This window comes from Buteo buteo, chromosome 13 (genome assembly GCF_964188355.1).
Source record: "Buteo buteo chromosome 13, bButBut1.hap1.1, whole genome shotgun sequence".
Taxonomy (NCBI): Eukaryota; Metazoa; Chordata; class Aves; order Accipitriformes; family Accipitridae; genus Buteo; species Buteo buteo.
The window spans coordinates 18,742,672-18,764,561 of record NC_134183.1 but is presented as its reverse complement, the minus strand read 5'-3'; the positions used below and the strand labels follow the sequence as shown (position 1 = coordinate 18,764,561).

General features: G+C 49.1%; 2 protein-coding genes across 3 annotated transcripts in view; one reads left to right on the top strand and one right to left on the bottom strand.

Moving 5' to 3' along the window:
- LRRK1 (leucine rich repeat kinase 1) overlaps positions 1 to 7,744 on the top strand; it is an 82,614-nt gene extending 74,870 nt beyond the window's left edge. Inside the window, exons 32-34 of the mRNA XM_075044970.1 lie at positions 2,805 to 3,640; positions 4,224 to 4,325; positions 6,244 to 7,744. Of these exons, the coding sequence (XP_074901071.1) occupies positions 2,805 to 3,640; positions 4,224 to 4,325; positions 6,244 to 6,421 (1,116 nt within the window). The 3' untranslated portion in view covers positions 6,422 to 7,744. The remainder of the gene's footprint in view (positions 1 to 2,804; positions 3,641 to 4,223; positions 4,326 to 6,243) is intronic.
- Positions 7,745 to 17,484: 9,740 nt separating this feature from the next.
- CHSY1 (chondroitin sulfate synthase 1) overlaps positions 17,485 to 21,890 on the bottom strand; it is a 79,177-nt gene continuing 74,771 nt past the window's right edge. For both annotated transcript variants that reach the window (XM_075044968.1, XM_075044969.1), the window contains exon 3: positions 17,485 to 20,998. In XM_075044968.1, the coding sequence (XP_074901069.1) occupies positions 19,406 to 20,998 (1,593 nt within the window). In that variant the 3' untranslated portion in view covers positions 17,485 to 19,405. The remainder of the gene's footprint in view (positions 20,999 to 21,890) is intronic.

Below are 21,890 nucleotides of genomic sequence, written 5' to 3'. Positions count from 1 at the left end.
TTTTAACCTGCTCACAGCAGCCAACCCGGCGGCTCCGAGCCTTGCAGTGTCCTCAGCTGCAAGGACAGGATGTCTGGAGCCAGCTCATCTCCTGCACATCACATACCGTCACAGCCCCGCTCAGAGGCCTTCCTCCCTGGCACAGCAGGACTTCTGGCAGGACGGAGACTTCAAATGCAGTTTTGTTGCTGTGTGTTTTTGTTGGCTCTTTGTGCAGCCCAAATGTTGAAAATGAATTCTGAGAAAGTTACTTAAGGTTTCTGGAGGCTGCTGCCTTGCCTGCCTTTGGTCACTGTTGTAATACCCCGATTCAGAGAGTTTTGCCTCGCTGCCTGGCTGCACCAGCACCTAATAAAGTCTGGCGAGCCAGTGGCACCCGTGGGTGGGTGGCCTTTGCCATAGTCTTCTGTGAAATGGGTCAGGTCACTCCCTTGTCTCAGTCAGGCAAGGGATGGCAGGTTGAGGGCATTTCTCTGCTTTTGAGTTCCTACTCCTCGTTTCTTAAACAGAGAGATAACAACAGTGGCTGGATACAGACAGGTCCCAACAGCCAAGCCCCAAAGCATAAAATATCTTCCAGATTTGTATCCACCGTTGTGCTATTCCAGACAGGCTAGGATTTGGCGGAGTCAGCGTTACTGGTAAAGCTGGGTGGGGATCACTGATGCAGCTTTGCCTAGTTATGGTGCCGATTGCTCAGTGCTGGGGAGATTTGGCCTATGGAACCCAAAGTGGAATCTGGATTCTGTTCTGCAGTAGCTGGTGCTAATCAAAGAAAGAAAAATATTTTTTGTGAAGACTATGCTTGGATAATTCAGCATTTTCAAATCAAATGAGATAAAATTATGGAGATCTCTGAAGACTTTAATAGTGTCCTGTGTCACACTAGGAGCAGTTCACGTTAACATACCCATATTACAGTTAATTTCAGATGTTCCCATTTCAATTTAAATTTTCCATTTTTAGTAAGAAATACCTATTGTGCAGGGTCCTTTGGACTGAAAAAGTTGGACCATTTCCATCAATGATGTGGGCTGTTCTGCTTTGTTTTGTTCTGTTTTAAATAATTGAACTCCTTTCCAAAGAAAAAGTAACCCAAAACCCAGCTTGTGCAAAGCTTCGTGCCACGTTCCAACCTATCAATGCAACTCCCTGGCAAACCCATATCCAGGAGTCTTTGCACCAGATCCACATGGCAGCGGGGACATGGCACCAAACACTGCAGGCCATTTGGGTTTCTTTTAATTAGTGGTTAGAGAATTGGGACTGGACTGAGTTAAAGTCCAAGTCCCATTTCACAACTTTCCACTTGCTTCCCTAGTTTTTCCCATTACAGTAAAATTCTGCTGTGATTTGGATTAGTCATATGGGCTCAGTATACTCATGGTTTTACTCATACTTTGTATGCAGATAGTGTCTTTTTGTCCAAGACTCTTAATGAGCCTTGGAAACAGTACTATCAATTAAACTAGTACTTACCTCTATGCTGTCTGCCCCTTGATATCTGGGAGCTATTCAAGATACTGATTTTGGCCTCTGCGGACTTAAGCAGTCTGGGGGCTATCTTCCAGGGCTGGCACAGCCAAGATCCCTGGAAGGGCACAGGCTTTCCCTTAATTTATGAGCAGCAAGGGGTGATGCCGAGTCCCCGTCCCATCTCGCAGAGGCAGGCAGCGTTGCTGGCGTCCCGAGCACGCCAGGAGGCAGGGCTTTCTGCCATGGCCGGACTGCAGAGGGGTGAGGCTGTGTCGGTTCAGCTGGCGGTGCTCTGTCTGGTTCTGTTCGTTTTGCTTTGCTTAGTCCAGCCAGATTGTAACAAAAGCAAAAGAGCCCTGGGCAAAGGGTCTTTTTTTAGAATTTATTGCTCCACGGGGAGGAAGTGGAAAGGCCTTTGAGGTAGGTATTGTTTTATCTGCTTCACAGATGGGAGAGTTTCTGGTACAGACCCGAGGTCATGGGGAGTTTTGTTCCCAAGAGATCCATTTCCCAGTGTGTTTAACAGCAATTTACACCGCTGTGATGAGCTGGAGGAGTCAGAGATCCATCAAGCCGTGGCCTTCTCACCGGCTCCTGTCCACGGGACGTGATGGTATCCATCGCAGCAGTGCTGCAGAGTGCAGCACTGGAGCTCGGTGTCAGCCATGGCTCCTGCAGCCAACACATCTGTACATTTAGGGGCAGGTTTTTAACTACCTGCAGAATTGTTCATGGCACTTGGCAGCTGCTTTGCTGGACTGCTGCTGCTTCTGTGCCCTTTGCTGGGATGTCTCTGAGCTGCCAGGGATCCCAGACACAGAGCACGTCCCTGGGAGGAGTGGTGCTGTCAAAGCAGCAGACATCGGATGCAGAGCGATCACTGTATGCTCTTCTTTGCAAGAGGATTGCCTCCCCTTCTTTCAATTTTTACTGTATTTCTTCCGTTCTTTTCGTACCTACACTGATAGCAATAGCTTTACTCCTTTTTGGAAATGAGCCGGGTTTCTACAGCTGGATTCTTAGGATCATGATGGCTGTTTCTGAACATACTCCAGCTTGAATTTGTTAACCTTTGGGGCAGGCTGCCAGGTCTGTCTGTCCTCCCTTGCCAATAAAGAGAGAGGTAATACTGGGTGAGAGGAGTATGGCTCTGCAGCAGCTTCTATGTAATGACTTCTTTTTATGTTGCTGTTATCACTGAGTGATTTGGGGTAAGTTACTGGTGTACTTGCAGGATTGTGAGAGGCAGCCAGAGCCTCTGGGATTGAAAGCTCTCATATTCAGAGAAGTGAAGAATCTGGATAGTGAATCTGCTTTCTTTCTTGCAGAACTCATATGTGGTGCTGGCCGGCTTGTCGGACGGACTTGTAGCAGTGTTTTCAGTGTCCCAGGGCATCCCAGGGGACAGCTGCTCCTACCTGTGCTCCCACACAGCAAACAGGTCCAAATTCAACATTTCTGATGACGACCCCCGGCAGAACCCGTATCCTGTGAAGGCCATGGAGATCACCAACAGCGGAGCGGAGGTCTGGTACAGCAACGGCCCCGGCATCCTCATCATAGACTGTGGCACAATGGAGATCAGCAGGAGGCTGGAGCCCTTCAGTCCGCCATCAGTGATCACATCCATCGCCTGCAACTCTGAGTGTCACGGGGAGGAGGTGGTGTGGTGTCTGGACGATATAAGCAACTTCCTGGTGATGTATCATGTTACCACCTACCAGCTCTGCGCGCGCTACTTCTGTGGAGACTGCAGCCCCCTCAGGGACATGTTTACAATCCAGCAACCTTCTGCAGCCATCCCAGCTACGGCACCTATAAACCACAAAGCGATGGAGAGTAACCCGCTGGTGGACATGAGCATTATCTACAGCCCAGAGGTTGGCACCCAGATACTAAACCACCAGGACTCACTCACAGATTATTGCTCTGTGTCTTCCTACTCCTCCTCGCCTCCTAACAGGGTAACTCGATGCCCCTCCAGCCTACCCAGCTCACCCATGAGCTCTTCCAGTGCACCGCTCTCCACAGATTTTGAGGAGTCTGACAAATTTCATGAGCTGAAGCCTTCCCTGGATCACGATGCTATGCCTGCAGGTGACAACATGCAGCATCTCCAAGCTGTCAAGATTCTTCCAGTAAAAGACCTCATATGGATCCCCAGGTAAGTGGGTCACTTGTCAAAGCAACTTTGTCAAAATCCCTCCTGGGCTGAATGTGGGATTAGTTCAGGCTAATTCAGGAGCTCTTGCATTCCCAGTATGGTTCACCTGGCCAGAAAATCAAGTTACCATTAAGAAATTTTGTTCCCAGTACAATGGTACATTGATTTTCTACTCCTTTTCAAAGATACCTAGTGCTGAGCAGAATGGTACATCTAAGGTCCTGCCAGATTTCAGCAGAATGAGAAGGTGGGTGGTAAGACTCAAAGCCCTGTTTCCCCAGCTACTGAGGAAACAAAGAACAGCAGGCAGCTTCCTTGCTCAGACGCAACCCTGGCAAGTCCTGTTGCCTCCTGTTGAGCTGATGGAAGGCACTGGGAATCTGATTTTGTCTGTCACAGGGACTCTTGCTGTAGTGGATTCAGGATGCCCTGCTGGCATTGCAGTGCCCCCTTCCCTGCAAAAGGTCGTGTAACTGCAGGAGGGATTGCAGCAGAGAGGATGGATATCCAGCATGGATCTTCCTCAGCTGTCAGCAGTCCCCATTGCTGAGTACATGTAACATCTCCCTCACTTCTCTTCTAGGAGAGGAGGGGATATTATCGTTATCGGACTGGAGAAGGAATCCGGCACCCAGCGGGGCAGAGTGATCGCTGTGCTGAAGGCTGGGGAACTGGCTCCCTACGGGTGAGGCTGACTGGGTAGTGCCCATCACACCAGTCTCCAGGAGCAGAAGGGGACTGGGTGACAGAGGGTGGTTCTGCAGGCTCTGGGGGCTCTTGGGAGCTTCCCTCTTGGCTTCCAGCAGCATCTGAGAAGGTCCCAGCCAGAGGAGACACAGTTGCTGGTTGCACATCCAGGCATGTGCATACTCTTACAGCACGACAGATGGTGAGGGGAGGGCACCATGACCATGGTCTGGTCTCCAAAAGCCACCAAGACCAGGTACCCCCATAATGAGACAGGCAGGACCGTCTTGCACAATGCGATAAACATCGGTCTAATCCTGCCTGGTGCTGACTGCCGGTGCTCTGAGGGCACCTGACAGAAGAGCAGTAGAGCTTGGCAGACTCAGGCCCTGCATTAAGAACAAGAGGTGTATTTATACAGAGTGCAGTGCTTGTCTGTGGCTGCATTCACGTGGCTCAGGTTGACGTTCTGGCTCTAAATGAACACCTTTGTGCTGTCGGCAGTGACGGGCCAAGGGAAGGCTCCTGGAGCACAGGGGAGAGCAGTTATATGCATTAATTTAAAATGTTTCATACAGTGAACGAGAGTCCAGGTAAATAAATAGCTGCTAGAGAGATGGGGGTGTTCCTGCTGATCACTTAAATACCAGTCTGGGATTGTACTATTTATGTCCAAACAAATGGAGGTTAAGCAGTGCTAAGGATTATAAATGATCATTTATTACCACTGGGCAAACACAACAAGAGATCAAAGTGCTCCTGCCATTCCCTCTACTTGTGAACTGAGTGTCTTTACTAGTTAGTTGGGAGTGGAGTATTCTCTTTATTGTTCACAGATACTCTTAGGTTGATTTTGCTTTACCCAAATTAAATGTGGAGTTAAGGCAAAGTGACGCTGCCATCTCAGACTTGTCCTGCATTGCTGCTGTGCAGCCTGGCTGGTTCAGGCACAGTGGCCGTTGACTCACCCTGTTTTAAGAGCAGGATAAAGACCAATAGATAGTGCCTGCCTCCTCTAAGCCTTTCCAAGTGCAGAGCAGGGTAGGGAGGTGAGGGAAGGGAGGTGGCTTCTCAGGGACAGTTTGTGATAAAAACCAGCTGCCAAGAACAGCCCTTGGTGCAAGTGCTCCCCATCTAGGGGCCCTTCTGGGGAAACAACTTGGGGCTGGTCTTCCCCCATCTGCTATCAGAGTGGTAGAAAGAGCCCAGCAAGGGCTGGACTCCTGTCCCTTGAACCCTACAAGGACAAAAATGTCATCTTCTGCCTGGCCCCCTCCCTCTGGGGTATCTGCAGGGCCAGCTTCAACTACTGTTGTTTGATCAGGTAATGTGCTCAGAGACCATGAAGGGAAGCACATGCAACATGACGCTGTCATGCAGACTTCTCCTACACGAACTTTGCAGATCCCTGGGCTGTTGCCATAGCCATGCCTGCTGGTCTGGACTCAGGGCTCATACCCTGAACTGGCAGAGCTGGGCTCCATCCCACTTCCACACTGTATTTCAGGCTGCGGAAGCTCTTGGCAGCCTGTTAGCTGTGGCATGATGGAGCTGTTTTGAAAATGCCCAGCTGGCAGCAGGCAAAAGAGTCTGTGGATTTAGCAAATCGGGAGATTAACAGCAACTTCAAAACGTCACAGCAGACTTAAGCACCCACCTGCATGTTTAGGCACCTGAATCCCTTTAAAAATCTTTTCCCATGTCACTGAGCCACTTGCTTTTGCCGTGACATAGTTTCTGATCCCTCTCTTTGTTATGTTCTCCTTTCTCAAGGATTTGCAGCTTATAAAAAGAGATTCGGTAGCTGGAAAGGAAAGCTTGTGAGTCAGTGCGTCCCAGATGAGCAACAGTGTGCTGTGTTAGCAGAGCTGCTCTCCGCTGTAATGCCCTTCTCTGCTCTGTTCTTCTTTTCCCAGGACGCTGGTGGATGCTGCTCTCATAGCAAAGGACACAGTTGTGTGCTGCTTTGAGAATGAAAACATGGAGTGGTGCCTGGCTGTCTGGAGGGGCTGGAGTGCCAGAGACTTTGACGTTTTCTACCAGGCCTACGAAGAGCTGGGAAGGCTTGAAACCTGCATGCGAAAAAGAAGGTAGTGCTTGTGGTGCCGGGAACGGAGGCTCAACGAAAGATGGAAGGGTCCTGTTCTGAGCACACCTGGACTCCATGACACAGCCCTGGAGAGGGAGGGGACGAGGGGTGCGTGGGGGGAGTGTGTGTCTGGTTTGCTGCTAATGAGCACTGTGGGGTTCCCATGGCTGGACCCCCATCAGGGCTTTCGGGGACTGAAGAAACTGGTGTGAGCAGGGCAGGGACGAGCCTGGGAGCTGGGCTCTCTCTCCGCTCTCTTGCTCTGTCACATGCTCCCCTGCAGTAGTCGAGAGCAGAAGGTGGAGGTGGCTGCAGATCTGCTCATGCCTCTGTTTCCAGTTTCTTCTTCCCCATTTTAAATTCCTTCCTCACCTTCAGCATGCCCTGGCTGCTGCTGCTGCTTTTATAGTGTATATTGTCAGCCGGGAGAGCTCTGTTAACCTCAGCAGGCTCTTTCCTGGGAGCCTGAGCACGTTATAGTCCTCATTGCCTGCTGGCTGGTGGTGCGGTTCACTGTGGGCTAATCCACCCTGCTCCCGAGGGAAATGCATCCGCTGGAAGCCCTGCGCTGCGGGGCTGCTACCCACATCCCTGCAAGTTTGTTAGAGGCTACTTCAGGTGTAGCCCGTTGTGACTGCTGTGTAGAGACATCCAGGTGAAAGAACCAGCAATAAGCTTTGGCTGGCCACTGCATTTCTGGTTCCTAAAAGCTATTGTGGTACAGCATTACTGTGAGAGAGCCTAAAATAATCTGCCAATAATACTGCACAATATCTCAGTGAGTGAGTGAGCTATTTAATTGCACTGTTGCAAAGTCACTTGTAAATAGAGCTGATTGATACAAAGCAAAGCCACTCAGTTTGACAGATACTTCCTGGTGTAAGAGAAGGGAGCCCTGTGACCAGGAAGGTTTATAAACTGTCTTTGCTCCACTCCTCTTCTTCTTGGTAAATGCACTCTGGAGTATCAGGAACACAATAAGCTTAATTTGCCTGTGTATCTGTACAGCTTCTGCTCACCACAGCTTTTATTTTATCTTCATTAGTGGCCTGGGATGATGTATTGGCTCTGAATATAATTGCACTTAGTTATCCCAAGCATGTACAGCAGTGTAAAAAGTGAGCCTGGCTAAGCACCCTGTAAAAAGGTGTACAGTTCAAATTTTGGACCTTTTTTTTTCTATCCCAAGAAACTTGTGTGAGCATCGGCAAGGCTGGCCAAGGCCGAATGGGCAGGTTAACCCTCTGGTTCACATTTCTGTTGCAGGCTGCTAAAATATCCTTCTTCAGAAATAGAGTGTATCTTAAAATAAACAGATTCCTCCCCACAATGACACTGCATTGGTAGTGCTTTTTATTGGCAACCCATGCCTGTATGCAGGGTGTTTGGGGTTTGCAGCGTCTGATTAAAATGCTTGTCCTCCTGATGGGCATAGCCTGAATCGGGTTTACAAGTACAGTCTGTCTTCTTACCCGGCCTTACCTGTTTCCGTCCCCCTGTGGCTCCTGTGGCAGCACCGCTGCGCCCTGGTTTGCTCTCCCTCGCCAGGACAAGCTCTGCTGCCTGTTGTCTCGGCCATGGGGAAGAGGTGGCTCAGCCCTTCACTGCTACTGCATTTTCACAGCTGCCCCGAGAGTTTATCCTGACTCAAGCTTAGCTGTGAAATAGCTGTATCTGTGTCAGGGCTAATTAACTGCATTACCCTGAAACTGTGTCACCTACTTCCCGTCCTGCTGCATCGCCCAAAGCAGCATGTGCCTGCCCACACACCCATCACCTGAGTTGGGGTTTAACCATCCCACAGGCGCCTTCTCTGGGTGCCAGACCCCTTTTACATGCCCCCAACAGGGGCTATAAAACAGCTTGTACCATCATTCAGCCTTGCAGATTTTTTTGGAGAAAACACTATCTGGAAGAGCCACAGCAGTTCTTTGTCATCCCTCTCGAGCAGAATATCTTGCTCACCATGCTACTTCCAAAGCCAGCATGGGGCTGTGCCCCCTGCGGGCTCCCCAGCACCCATAGAGGTCAGCCGGAGCCTCTCCCAAACCTTCGGTGGGCACCAGCTGAGGCCCCACCACAAAAGGGGCCTTGTTCTGCTTGTGCTGGGATTGCACACAGCCATTGCGCGCACCCTCCTCCAGACGCACCGAAACATCCCTGCACCAAAAACCCTGCCGCCACTGTCACCAGCTGGGTCGGGATGGTCAGGGAAGAGGGTGTGGGAGAGAAGCAAATGTTGCTGCGTGGTGGCATGAGAGGTCCCTGCCCCAGGGACAGGAGTGTGCCCTGAAACCTCCTGGGAATGGGGTCGGTTCCCAAAAGCGACTGAAAGCCTAAATGCTGCTACCCTGGAAGCAGGACAAAATCCCTCCCCTTCAGCAAACCTGAAACCCTGTTAACACAAGGCTCCATTAAGTAAGCAACGCACGTGCTGCGGGAATAAATCCCTGGGGGCAAAAATAAACAGAAATTAAAAACAAAAAATCCCCAAAAAACCCACCAGTTCAGCCAGTTTCATTGAGATTTCAATGTTCATTCCCAACCCTCTCACCAGCAAAACCTGTTCTGCTCGTGGACGGACTGATGGCAGGTACGAGTGAGGGGTGTCATCCATCCCGCTGTCATCCATGCCTGGGGAAAGGGATGGGGTCAAGGCCAAAGGCAGGAAAAGCCCCCAAAACCCAGAAGCAAGGGGCTGCCTGAACCCCAGACGCTGGTGATTAAAATCCCCATTAGCGGCACTTGGCCCGGGATAGCTGTGTATATCACAGTCCTCACTATTTTATTTCAGCTTCTAAAAATAAGCCTGAGCAGGGGCCTGGGGGGATGTGTGTGTATCCCTTTAGCTGACCAAGGAGAGAGGAGAAAGCAGCTTAGTTTTATTTTGCCAGTGTCAGGTCCTCCCCAGCCTGTCTCGGAGCAGCAGGAGCGCACGGAAAGGGCTTGGTGCTGGGAGGGAAACGGATGCTCTCCGATGAGATTAACCCCCCGCACTGGCAGTGGGAGGGAGGCGGGTGCTGAGGCCGTTACTCACCGAGGAAGCAGCGAGATGCACAGGACCCGCTGCCACCCAGATTAACTGAGCTGGCGGCAGCACCGGAGCTCCCACTCAGCCACGGCTGCCCAAACCCCCAGTCGGCAAGCAGGGAGCACCCCTGGGTTCTTCCCTGAAGTGCTCAGCTGTCCTTGACCTGCTTTAAAAGAAATAAAAATAATTACCATCTGGACAGTGATTACTAGTCCTGGTTTTGGCTGTTTCTCTGCTGGCATCGGTGCGGTGAGTGGGATGCAGGGTCAGGCCCTGGAACAGAGAACGATTGCTGTACCCAATACTTGGCTCCCAGTGGAGCTCAGGGCAAAGCTTGAATGTTTGGGGTTGGTTTTTTGTGGGGGGGCAGGCGTGATGGATGCAAACTGCTGGTCATAGCCCTCCTCCGAGGCCCCATGTGCTGGTGCTCGCTCAGGGCATTTTGCGGAGCCAGTACAACCCCCCTCAGCACTGTGGGCACACTGACCCTGCCAGCCCGGGGCTGTCCAAAACCTCAGTGTGCAGGAAAATGGGACAACATTAAAGCTAATTCTACTAGAAAAATGAAAGACGGGCCAGTTCTTTGTCCCGTTGCTCACATTGCCCTGGGCAGCAGTGCAGGATTGGGCCCAAACCCCTGCAACAGCTCCCAGAGCACCCCGGTCCCATCCTGCTGCTGGAGGACCCAGCTGATGGGATTACACCCTTTGGGTCTCATCACTGGACACATCCCTCTGGCTAATCCAGGCATTGCCTTGCAAAGAAAGCCATGGAAAGGACAATTTAACGGTATTAAACTTTTCTCTAGTCCTGGTTGGATAAAATAACCTTGGCAGAAAATAGGTGCCCTGCACCTGGGGCTGATGCTGCCACGGCACCTGAAAGCAGCACCTCTGCAGAAGCCGGGATGCTCCAGAGACTGGGAACGGCAGCTGGGCATCAGACAGCAGGATAGGAAAGGTGGCAAAGCCAATTATATTTTCTAACCTTGCAGCGTGATTAGAAACTAAAAGCAGGACTTTATTTTCCCCATCCCTTGAGCAGACCAGCTCTTCTGCAGCGGCTCCCCCAGCCAGCGTCTGGCAGCGTGGGCAGGGCTTGAGCTGGCCAGAGTGGCAAAGGCGTGGGGGGCTGCTGCCCAGGCTGGTTCCTGCTCCCCTTCACTTGTGCCATAACACCATGCTGCTGCCAAAAACCAGCACGAGCATTAAAACACCCTGTGATCACCCCTGCCTGATGGCCCGGGCAGCTCTTTGTGCTTTGGAGCCTTAAAAACTCCATTTTCAGCTACATTTTTCTGACAGCTGGGTAATTCAAATGTTTTTTCCCTGCTCTGTTACTTTTGACATGTGGGAAAAAAAATGGTAATTTAATATATTAGAGTAAAAGCCACCTCTTGTGGCCCAGTGACAAGGATGGGGGCAGGTGGGCATTTACACACCAGCTGGATGATTCTCTGTCCCACACCACACCAAGGGCTCTTGGCTTCAGCATAAGGAAAAATGAGGTGATTTTTAAGGGACGTGGGGAAAGGGGCAATGCTGGCTGCTTTGTATTCTGCTACCAAAAGGACAGAGGAAATTAGTTTTCTTTAAGCAAACTTTAAAGGACAGGAAATATTGTGGCTATTTCAGGCTGCCAGCCTGTCCTCGGCTTACCCCGGGCCCATGGCGATGGGACGGGCAGCACCGTTGGGCTTCAGTGGCTTAACCGGCACTGTAGCCCCTGGCTTTTGTTTTCCTGCAGGCAGGAGAAGGCTGCTGCTCTGCCAGGGTGGGTGGCTACTGTTTGCCACCAATGTCTAACAAAAATGACACCAAGATTTAAAAAACTCCAAACCACAGAACCCCTCGGAAAGCCCCGTTCCCAAAGTGCTCAGCCGGGTTTACACAACCCCGTCCCTCTCCCTCCCAGCCCACCACTCGTGCCCCCAGGAAGATGCTTCTCTCCGCCTGTGCTGAGCTCTTCCCTGATTTTTTTTTAATTCCCCAGCTCTTTTTGTGCCTTTTTGTTTACAGCAGCACCTCATCAGGCTCCTCCGAGCTTCGGGTCCCACTGATTTCTCCTTCATGCCAAGCTGTGACCCTCCTGCTCCTTCCCCTGCCAGCGCCGGCAGAGTCCTGGCGTGGAGCCAGCTCGCACGGTGCCACCGTCCCAGTGCCACGGAGCCCCAGCTGGCCCCGGCGGCGTGCCGTGACCGTCACGCTTCCCCTCCGCCTGCTCCCTGGCCAGAGCAGCTCCGGGGCCGAGCCTTCGTTAGACGTGTGCGGTACCCGCGGCCCATGAACCGGGCAAGTTCTCCTCCACCCTGAGAGTGCTGGGGGCTGGATGGAGGGGTGGGAGTTTGGAGGGATGGATGGGGAGGGTGGAAGTTTGGAGGCATGGAGGGAATGGAGGTTTGGAGGGATGCAGAGATGGAGGGATGGCAGCTTGTAGGGATGGAGGGATAGAAGTTTGGAGGGATGGAAGTGGCTTTGGTGACACACAGACACAGGGAAGTGGCCACCGTGTGCCCAGGGAGCTGGTGGGGTGGGCGGGGAGCTCAGGGCCGGGACCCCATCAGGGCTCTGCCCCCGTCCACCGCCTGTTCCCTGTGCGATCACACAAGTGCATCCCTCCGAGTGCTGCGTTTCAGCGGGGTGTGAGAGCACCCTTCAGTGTCCGCTGCTGCTTTTATCAAAAAAGGGCTGGCTGCCGCAGTCTGCCATGGGCTTTGCAGGGAGCAGGAGGCGCTCAGCACCCCACGTACCTCTGGGAGCCACAGACTAACCTGTGCCACGCGTTTGCCCCTCCCTTCTCCATTTTCCTTCTCAAAAATTATAAAGCACCGTCCTATTCAGAGGATTAGGCAAGGAGAACAAGCCCCCCCAAATAATGGGGGGCCACAGTGGCCTGGCTGCATTTGGCAGAGGGGGCACCAGGCACCGCTGCCGTTCCCAGCCGAACCTGCTGTCCCTGGCTGCGGGTCCCCATTCACCCCCGAGGGCCCTACACTGGGACGCGATGGCTGAAAGGAGCATTAAGGTGGCCGCATCCTGCCACAGAGCCCCGCTCCCTGTGGAAAATATAGTGTGTTGGAGGCTCCTCTATACAATTTATTCCCATTTCTTCTCCCCCCCACTCTGTTTTTTGAGAATAGGGTCTTTTACACAGCATGTCTGAGGAAGGTGTTTTGCAGGGTGGAAAGCCCCCTGCCAGTCACTGCTGGGTGCTGAGGGGTCCGGCTGGGGGTCCCGGCTCCGGGGCTGAGCCCCAATGCCATCACCCCGGGGCCTGGTTATTGCACTGGTGGTGATTCGGGCTGGTTTCTGCACTATTAAACACTTCATTGCAATCTTCCGTCCCTAATAAACCTTCCTCTGGTGCTGTGTTGGTCTGACCTCTGCAAAAGGGGGTTTCCCTTTGATTTCCACCACGCTGATGCTCTACCCCTCATGACTGCAGCAAGCAGGGCCCCATGTGAGAACAGAACTTTTTAAGTTGTGCCAAATTTTTCCAAACAACTAAACCTCCCTGGTCTCCTTGGGCAAACACTGCCCAGCTCCTTGTTTCTACCTGGCTTCTGATGTCTTGGGAAGCAGCGGCAGCCACCAGTCAGCTCCGCACACATACCACAGCCTGCAGGGTGGTGGAAAACAATCGCGGTGTGAAAACCAGCTCAGCTTTGCCTGGAAACTGCCCTGAGAGCTTCAACTGAACCCAGGAGCGGAGAAATCCCCCAGGAGAGTCGCAGCGGGGAGCGGGGCCAGGCTCTGGAGGTGCCCGAGCATCGCTGCTGCCCTTGCTACCATGTCCAGGGGCAGCAAATATCCATCCCTGCTACCGTCCTGTCCCCCAGAACAAACCCAAAGGGAAGCCAAACCCCAAAGGTCCCACTGCACCAAGGGCTGGGGCAGCTCCCGCACAGGCTCCTGACACGGCTCACAGCTGCTCAGAGAAAAAGCAATTAAAAAAATTCAATTTTTTTTTAAAAAAGTCCTTCCCACTGAGGGTCAACACTTCAAACCACTGGTTGCATTTGGACATTAATTACCTTCACTGTGTGGGGACGCTGCAGCCTGGATGAGAGCCGGGCAGGATGGGGATTGGGATGAAGATGAGCATGAGGCCAGGAATGGAGTTGCTGATGAGAATGGGGATTGGGATGAGGATGAGGATGGGGCCGGGGATGGGGATGGGGGCCGAGCTCACCTGGGGCAGGTGCTCAGCACCAGGGGAATCACAGCAGACTGGTTTTTTGGCAGCGGGCAGCTGGTCAGGGCACGTACATACCCCGCAAGGCTGCAGGTCTGTGGCAATTTGGGTTCCCCAGGGCCATTGGGGTCCTGCTCTGCTGCCTAGAACCACCCCGGCTCTATCTTTCATTTTCGAACTGCTGCCCACGGAGCCAATGCCAGCAAAGCAAACAGCCTTTATCTGCTCTGTATCACAGCGCGTTTGCTTTGGAAGTTTGTTTTATTGCGGAATTACTTTAAACTGTGCCCTTTGTATGAGCCCTTTTATTGAAAAGTCAACAAAGCACAAAGGTGGTGTTATTTTTTTTGTCTTCCTTTGCTAAAACAGTCAGCGAGCGGCATAGCAGGACCCAGGCAAAGCCCTCCCAGCACCCCCAGCTGCGCCGTGGGGACCCCCGATTTCCAAGACACTGGAGACCAGCACGCTGGAAATGCTGGAATCAAGTCAGGTCAATTAAAGTTGAGGTTTTTATTGAATTAAAGTGTGAAAGTAAATACAGCCAGCCCAGTATTCAGTCTGTTATTTTTCTGATGTTAATTCAATTTTTTTCACCCTGCTCATAAATGTGATTTAAAAGGTGGCAGAGATTCCTGGGCTGGAGGAGAGACAGGAGATGGGTTTTGGAGTTTGGAAAGGACGCGGATGGGTTTCTTGCACCTGGGAAAGCGTCTGCAGCAGTTTGGACGTGAGGAATAAAAGCACTTCTGGCAGCAGCTGCCAGGTGAAATCCAGTGAAACAGTTGGGGAAGGAAACCTCAGGGGATGCGGCTGCACTGCAGCTCACCATGCCTTGGCTGGGGAGTCTAGGATGTCTCCAAGGCTGCCCATACCCCACGGAGGAGATGGCCTTTGAGCTCCAACTGGGACCGAATAAACCCTTGAATTTGCTCCAGTCAGTGCAATAATTCATGTTGAGAGAGTTCAGACCTCGGTACAAGAACATTTGTTTAAAATTGGCCCTAAGGTGGGCAGTGTCCCACCAGCCCAGAAATTGCCACGTCCCAGAGCAGAGGAGGAGGAACCCAGTGGGACCTGGAAGCATCTGCCCCAGGCAAGGAGCTAACCTGCTCTCCATTTTTAATGCCTCTGAAAGATTTTTCTTTCCAAAAAGCTCTGGAGTGAGGCTGGCTGTGAGAGTGGAGTATTTTTAGCAAGTATTCATGCGAAATGACTTAGGCTAATAATTTGCAATGTAAAGTTACAGCTTCGACAAAAACTCAGACTAAGCAGATTTGGGGTCAGCGGGACTTTCTTGCTGATTTTGCTGAAAGGAACCGCGCAGCCAGGTCCAGTGAAGCTGTGTGGAGGCTGGAGCTGGTCGCTGACTTTTCAGGGCAATAAAACCCCACTGTGCCTAAAGGACTGAAACTTGAAATCCTTCCACGGACTGTGACTCTGCAAAGTTACATATAAATATTTAACCTGTAAATAGCTGCACGGAGCATGACTGTCACTGAACATACTACGCTGCCTTTCCCGCACCCGTGCTTTCCCCATCTTCTTTGCTTCTTTCCACCATCATTGATCCTTGAGCAAAGAAACAAGCTGCTGGAAGTGCTTTTAGAAAACAGCAGTAATAAATCCAGCTCTCCCACTCGTTGCTTTGCCATGAAGTTTCACATGCAATTTAACTCCAGCATCTGATGCGTTCATGAACAAAGAGCCAAGCGCAGCCTCAAGACGCCCCAGCTCGAGGCTCACAGGGAATTTTGGCTGCTCCCCCGACAGCCCACAGGACAACCAGGCTCTCCAATCCACCCCACAAACGTCCCTACCAGAAGGAAGGACCAAGGCTGCCTTCAGGCTTCTTTGCAGATGTGTGTGTCCCCCCGATCCTGATGTTCACCTCAGCCCCTCCTGTTCATCAGCTCCATCTTCTGCAGGTGAGAACTGACTCCAAAGCTGAGCAGCCATCAAGGCTGCCGGAGGACAAGCCCTGGGGATGGTCACTGCCAAAGATCAGACCCTGGGGAACATGGACGGGGGGACATCCAAGCCCCCGACAAGCAATGCGGGGCCAGGGAGCAAAAATACCTGCAGGGTGAGGATGGTGATGGGTCATCCCACCTGTGCTTCAGAACACGGTCCCTGGCCAGTCACTGGTGGGAGATGGCCACTCCCGCAGCTCAGCAGACCCAAGGGGCCCCCAAAACCCTGCAGAGCCACCAACCTGCCAACTGCGAGCCACAGCCAGCGGAGCCACCGTGGGTGAGAAACCCCTCTGTGATGCTGTCTCTTACCGTGAGCCCCGGGAAGACGGGAATGGCAAAGCGTTTCTGAGCTCATCCTCCGCGTGGGTGTGTGGGACAGAGCTCGCACCCATGAGCGTCCAGAAAAGGTGGGAGGGTTTAAACCCAAGTGTTGAAGGGCTGCAGAGCTCTGCTTGGGCAGGAGTTTTATTGCTGTCAGCATGCCTGCGACCAGCATGGCATCTGACACGGGTTACATACACAGGAAGGATGAGGGAAAGAAGCATCTTGCATTGTTAATTGTTTTAATGAAGAGGAGAAGCATCTCTCTACATAGCAAACCTGAGCAAATGACTCTTGGTCACCACGTTATTCAATTTCAGGACGACACCGTCTCCTTTTCTCCTATCTTGTTTTTCTTAATGGGCTACAGGCAAACCCACGTGGGTTTTCCAACACCAACTGGCTTCTTGGCATGAAGTAAACTTCTCTCTGAACCAAACAACCAGAGTAAACCGCGAATTAAATGTTCCAGCCCCAGAAGGGATTTGTCAGAGGCTGGGTTAGCACTTACCAGCCAATGACTTCCACCTGGTCAAGCTTCTTACAACTTGGGCAGCAAATACCACTTATTTTAGTATAAAATGGGTTTTATAAGGTTAGACTTTATCATGACAGTTATAATTCGAAATTTAAATTTAAAATGGATTACTTTTAAGCTGCGAGTCCATAAAAGATGTGGTCAATTAAGATGTGGGGCCTCAAGAGTAGCCTGCAAGCTTGGTGTAAAACTTGCTTGTAATGCTGCTTGGACAGATTTAGTAACTGAATCAGAACTGCAGCAACCGAGCAAAAAAACCATAATACCAGATGGGTGCTTTTCATTAAACGGCTTTTTCCATTTATAAGCATCCTGCTTTTACCGGCTGTTACGGGCTAAAAAAAGTCCTACATAATCATAAATGTTAATAAATACAGTATAAGTACAGGGCTTTTTTTCTCCTGTCTTTTGGTACAGTTCTTTAGGGTTCATATTCTTCAAGCTCCTTTCTGCAGCCACAAATACTAGTTGCTTTTTTTTCCATTCCCTTATGTGAAGAAACACTTCTGTAATCCCCAAGATTCTTGCTTTGGGACTTAATTTTTACATAAATAAGCCTCACACCAATATTGAACAACTGTGATAAAACTGGCAGAGCTATTAAAAATAAGTGCTCGACACACTTAATATTCAGCCTTGTTATCGTATGCATTTTAAATGTACAGTTTGGGATGTTTTCAGACAGCAAAAGCACTTTTAATCTTTTCATGAGGAAGAAGTCCAAAACCTCCATTAGAGATGACCAGCTGCCCTGGGGAATCGCGCAGCTCATCAGCATGGGCAGCAACGGGAGTGTACACCGAAGTCTGATGAATGGATTTATCTTCCCTTTCCCCAGAGCCAGGGTATGTGGCATTAAGTTTATTCTGGGCCAAAACACAACAGAGGTCAAGCCTTTGTACGAGGGAGATCCTTTTACCTGGACTTTCTTCCCGAAACTGCTTTACCCTTTGCGGCTGTGCCTACGCTGTATGAAAAGATACGGACTGAGGCAGACGACACGAGGGGCGCTGACTGCAAATAAAAAATCTTTATTGCATCTTAGAAGCAAGTCTTAAAAAAAAAAAAGAATTTCCATGCACTGAATCCATCCAAGTACCTACATCCTTGGGACTGTCACCAAAAAACGATGAACATTATAAGACATCAACTCTACGCTAGTTGCAGTTCATATTCCATACACATGTAAACAATGGTTATTTCTTCTACTGGAATAGCAATTACTCCATAAGATCCCTTCAAACATGGCAACAACCTAAGCATCAGTTTTTCTCCATTCCTTCACTAGTCTCCACTTCCCAAAGAGTAGGCAAAGTGGAACTGAGAGCAATGAGACAAAATGGTGATGGAGAATACGATAGAAAAATATATTGTTCGCTGGTTTTTATTTTTTGTTTCTGCTGATCAAGATATTTACAGGTAGGTAGGTCCCAATAGGTCATCTACTTCAATGACAACGTCCATTCACTGTCTAAGTCTCAGTGTAAAGGGTTCCCTTTCTGGCTTTAAGGCACTTTATTTTGTGTATTTTCTCTTACCTTGCTAGGTGTTAATTCATAGGGATCACACTTTCCTTGTATTCGGCCTCCCCATCCCCAGTTCCTCTCAGAATACCAAAAAAATTTCTAAGCTTACTGAAGTCATTCCAAAAGTGTTAAAGAAATCTGGGAGAAAAGATTCATGAAAAAATATTTTAGAAAGTAATCTTTGGAGATCATTTACTGCAAGTACGATGTACACTACCTTATCAGTGAGAAGATGCAATACATTCCTAATATATATATATATATTTACACACACATATATATATATATAAAATATTAAAATGACTAACAGATATTCAAGGAAAGGTCAAGAACCTAAACCAATGGATATTAAATAAATTAACGGTCTATCAGATACAGAAAAAAATAACCCCAAAACAAAACTAGTAATCAAATGTAATAATTGTTCCCATTAACATCATGTAACCGACTGAATAAAAGCAACGCAACCAGGTGCAGTACACTCGGTATAGAAGATTTTTCAAAGTTCTCGTTAAGGATCTCTAATTGTTCGTTGCATACTGTCGCTTTGCTGCAAGAGATTCGCATTTCCCATCCTCTTCCCCTCCCTTATTATGCTTCGGCATTTCTTGATAACATCATCTCAGCTCTAGACAGGGCAGAGGTTGAGGATAATACACATCATCTCAGCTCTAGACAGGACAGCAGTTGAGGATAATACACAGAACCCATCCACGGATTCTTAAAACATTACGTCCATATATGGACCAAATATAAAAGACAAAAATTTCTACAAGGACTAATTGGATGGCAGGTTGTGCTTACTTTCTTCCCTCCCTTGAAGTCGCCTGGCCATAATAAGTGGAAGTGTATTTTTAAACTGAAATAATCAGCCATTTAGAAAAAAAACCTCCTGCGATTAATATCCTTATCATCGCCACACCGATTTGTTTTGTTCTAATGCAATTTAAAAAACAATGGCTACCCTTAACAAAAGAAGCAGAATCTTTGCACGGTAGCCATCACAACAAAACATTTAGATACACTGTTTTGCCACTTGGCTTGCACGCTCAGGTCCCAATTTACAGAATCCCAGCAATGAAGACAGCAACGGAAAAGGTAGGAAACAATCTTTTGTTCATAAGGAAATTCTAATTCAAGTCAGATTTCCGCCGATCGGTCGGATAACTCTCAAACAACTTTTTAGTTTGAAGGCAAATATTGATCACAGTTTTGTTCAAAACCAAAACCACAACAACAGAAAAACCAACGGCCTTGTTCTTCTCAAAACGAGCGCTTTGTAAGAAAACAATGATGATTTCTAAAATATATCCTGTGTGGTGTTTTAAAAGTGAATTATCAAAAAACATTTTCCCAAAAATAAATTAGATAATTAAAAAAAAAGTCTTTTCCAGCATAGCTGGACATTAGGCTGTCCTCACTGAGCCATTAGTATTGCTGCTTTTCCCAAAATTTGGGTCATTTTTTTCAAACCATATTTCAGCCAGCTGTTGCGTGGACCCATAAGTTGAAGCTTTGGACCCCAAGCACATTTTATATTGTTTTGGATCAAGATTAGGGTCACAAAAAACAGGGTGATGCACATGGACTACTCCAATTTCTTGGCTTCGGAAAGTTTTTAAGCCAGCTTGAATGACTTTGTTAAACAGGTCTACGTCTTCGAGGCCCCAACCTTGGATGGAGACGTCAAAGCCACCTGCTCGAAGAAGATCACCTTTGTAAATACAGGTAATACCAAAGCCATAGTTCCTCCAGAAACCTGTTTTCTGGGTGAAGGCAAAATGATTGTCACTAGGAACTTTTCCACTATAAACAATCTTTGGATCATACTGGCTAAAAATGATGGGAAAGTACACTTGTTGACCCAAAACCGTATTGGCTCTACACCGCTGGAGGAATTCTGTGGTAAACACTAAGTCAACATCACAGAAGAAAAGTAAAGACTCGTTCTGGAATTGAGAAGATCCGACTTCCAGAGCCAGTGCCCTCGAGAACTCCCCCGACACCGGTAAAACCTGCATGTCAGCCTTGGGGTATTTGGAGCGGTAATCTCTCATCAGCTCGATCTGCTTCGCTTTGTCAGGGTTGGAGTTGGAATTGAAAAGCAGGACAACCAGCTTGACGTTCTGGTTTGGAATGAGGCAAGTCTTTTCAAAATTCCCCATGAACCTTGCGAACATGTCAAAACGTCCGGAGAGAGGAATCAGGATGTTGATCTTCTTGTCTTTGAGTTCCTTCCTCTCTACTTTTGATCTGCTGAGCTGGAAGGGAACAAACATCTTCAGCGAGTTGGAGAGAAAGGACAAGGATCCAGAATCCTGGTTGATTTTGCTGGCCAGCTCTTTGGCATCCATCTCTTCATGCTCCATAAACTGGATCTTGCTGAACGTCTGCTGCAAGTACGCATGCCTCCTGACAGGGACGGTCATCTTCTTCCCCTTATGCTTTTTGTACAGAAGCAACAAGTCAAGAACGTACTCTGCTCCGTACATCGGATTTACTCTGCGATAGCCATACTGTATTTCCTTGAAATCTATGATCCTCCCCCGGGTCTTAGCGTTGGCGTTGATCATCTCCATGACCTGCATAACAATGTCATCCAACGCTTCACGCTGAGAAGAGTCCATTCCTCTCCGAGGGGGCTGCCCATCGGCACCCGAATACAAATACTTTCCTGTAAGAAACTCCCACTCCAAGATTTCTTCCCGGTGGCGGGGCTGGAATCTCATGAAGGAGGGTGGCATCCCCAGCTGCAGGTCGTCTTTGTGGATTTCTGTATTGCTGTATTTGCTCATCAGGACAATTTCCCGGTGCAGCTGCACAGTCCGGTGGCGCAGCTCTGCTATCTTGCGGCTCAACATGTAGCTGTGAAGTCTGTACTGGTATGGGGGGTTCTTATTGGGGTGCAGCGTTATAGCTCTGTGTATTTTGCTGTTCCTCAGGTCTCGGATATAGCCTTTTTTGTTCTGCTCATAATTTTCATAAAACAGCTGCTGCATCTAGAAGAGAGAAAGAAGAAGTTAGCGTCTCAGCAGTGCTGTCCTTGTGAAAGTTAGCCCACGCAACCCCCACTGGGAGAAAATTCCTCCTTGCTCGCAGGGCCAGAAGGCTTTCTGAATAAGCTGTTCTTGGTTTTAGGCACAGGTTGTAGCAATACCAGCTGCTATTCAAGGAAATTAAGAGGATTATTCATTGTAAACTGGTGAAAGAAACATCTATCATGGATTTGGGATTACTACAGCCCATTCTAGAGATACCACCGTTGGCCAAACAACTGAGCAGTAAGTAGATTGTAAGCTCATTTTTTCACAACACCACAGCACCACCAGGAAAAAAAAAATAAAGTATCCACTACAAAATTCTTACTATTTGTCTGCTTCCCATGAGCTTTAATAATAATAAAGCGCAATAAAAAAGGATACCATGTACATAGCAAGCAAGGATGACAACACCTTTTCCGTTACACCCAAATATTGTTTAGGCATTAAAAATCCATCTTGCCAAATATTTTAGTCAAGATGCCAAATATGTTTTCTCAAGTACTGCAATGCACAACCATAGTTCCCCTGCCATTTTAAAATGTCAACAGAAAGTAAAATGCACCTGAGATTCCCAGCAGTAGTTCCAAAAGGCAGGTAATACAGGATGTGTATGTACACTAGAATAAACGCACCCTTAAAGTGGAAACTGCTACTTCAAAACAAGAAGATAGCAAGCTAAGATTAGATTCACAAGCCTTATGGAAAGCCACAACTTAAGAAAAGTGGACAAACCAGCTTTACAGTTTTCAGTAGCTCAGGCAGTAGCTGATATAATGAAAGGCATGTGCAAACCAGGATGATAATGTGGAAAATAAGCTGGGGAGGGGGAAAAAAAACCCATGAAGAAAAA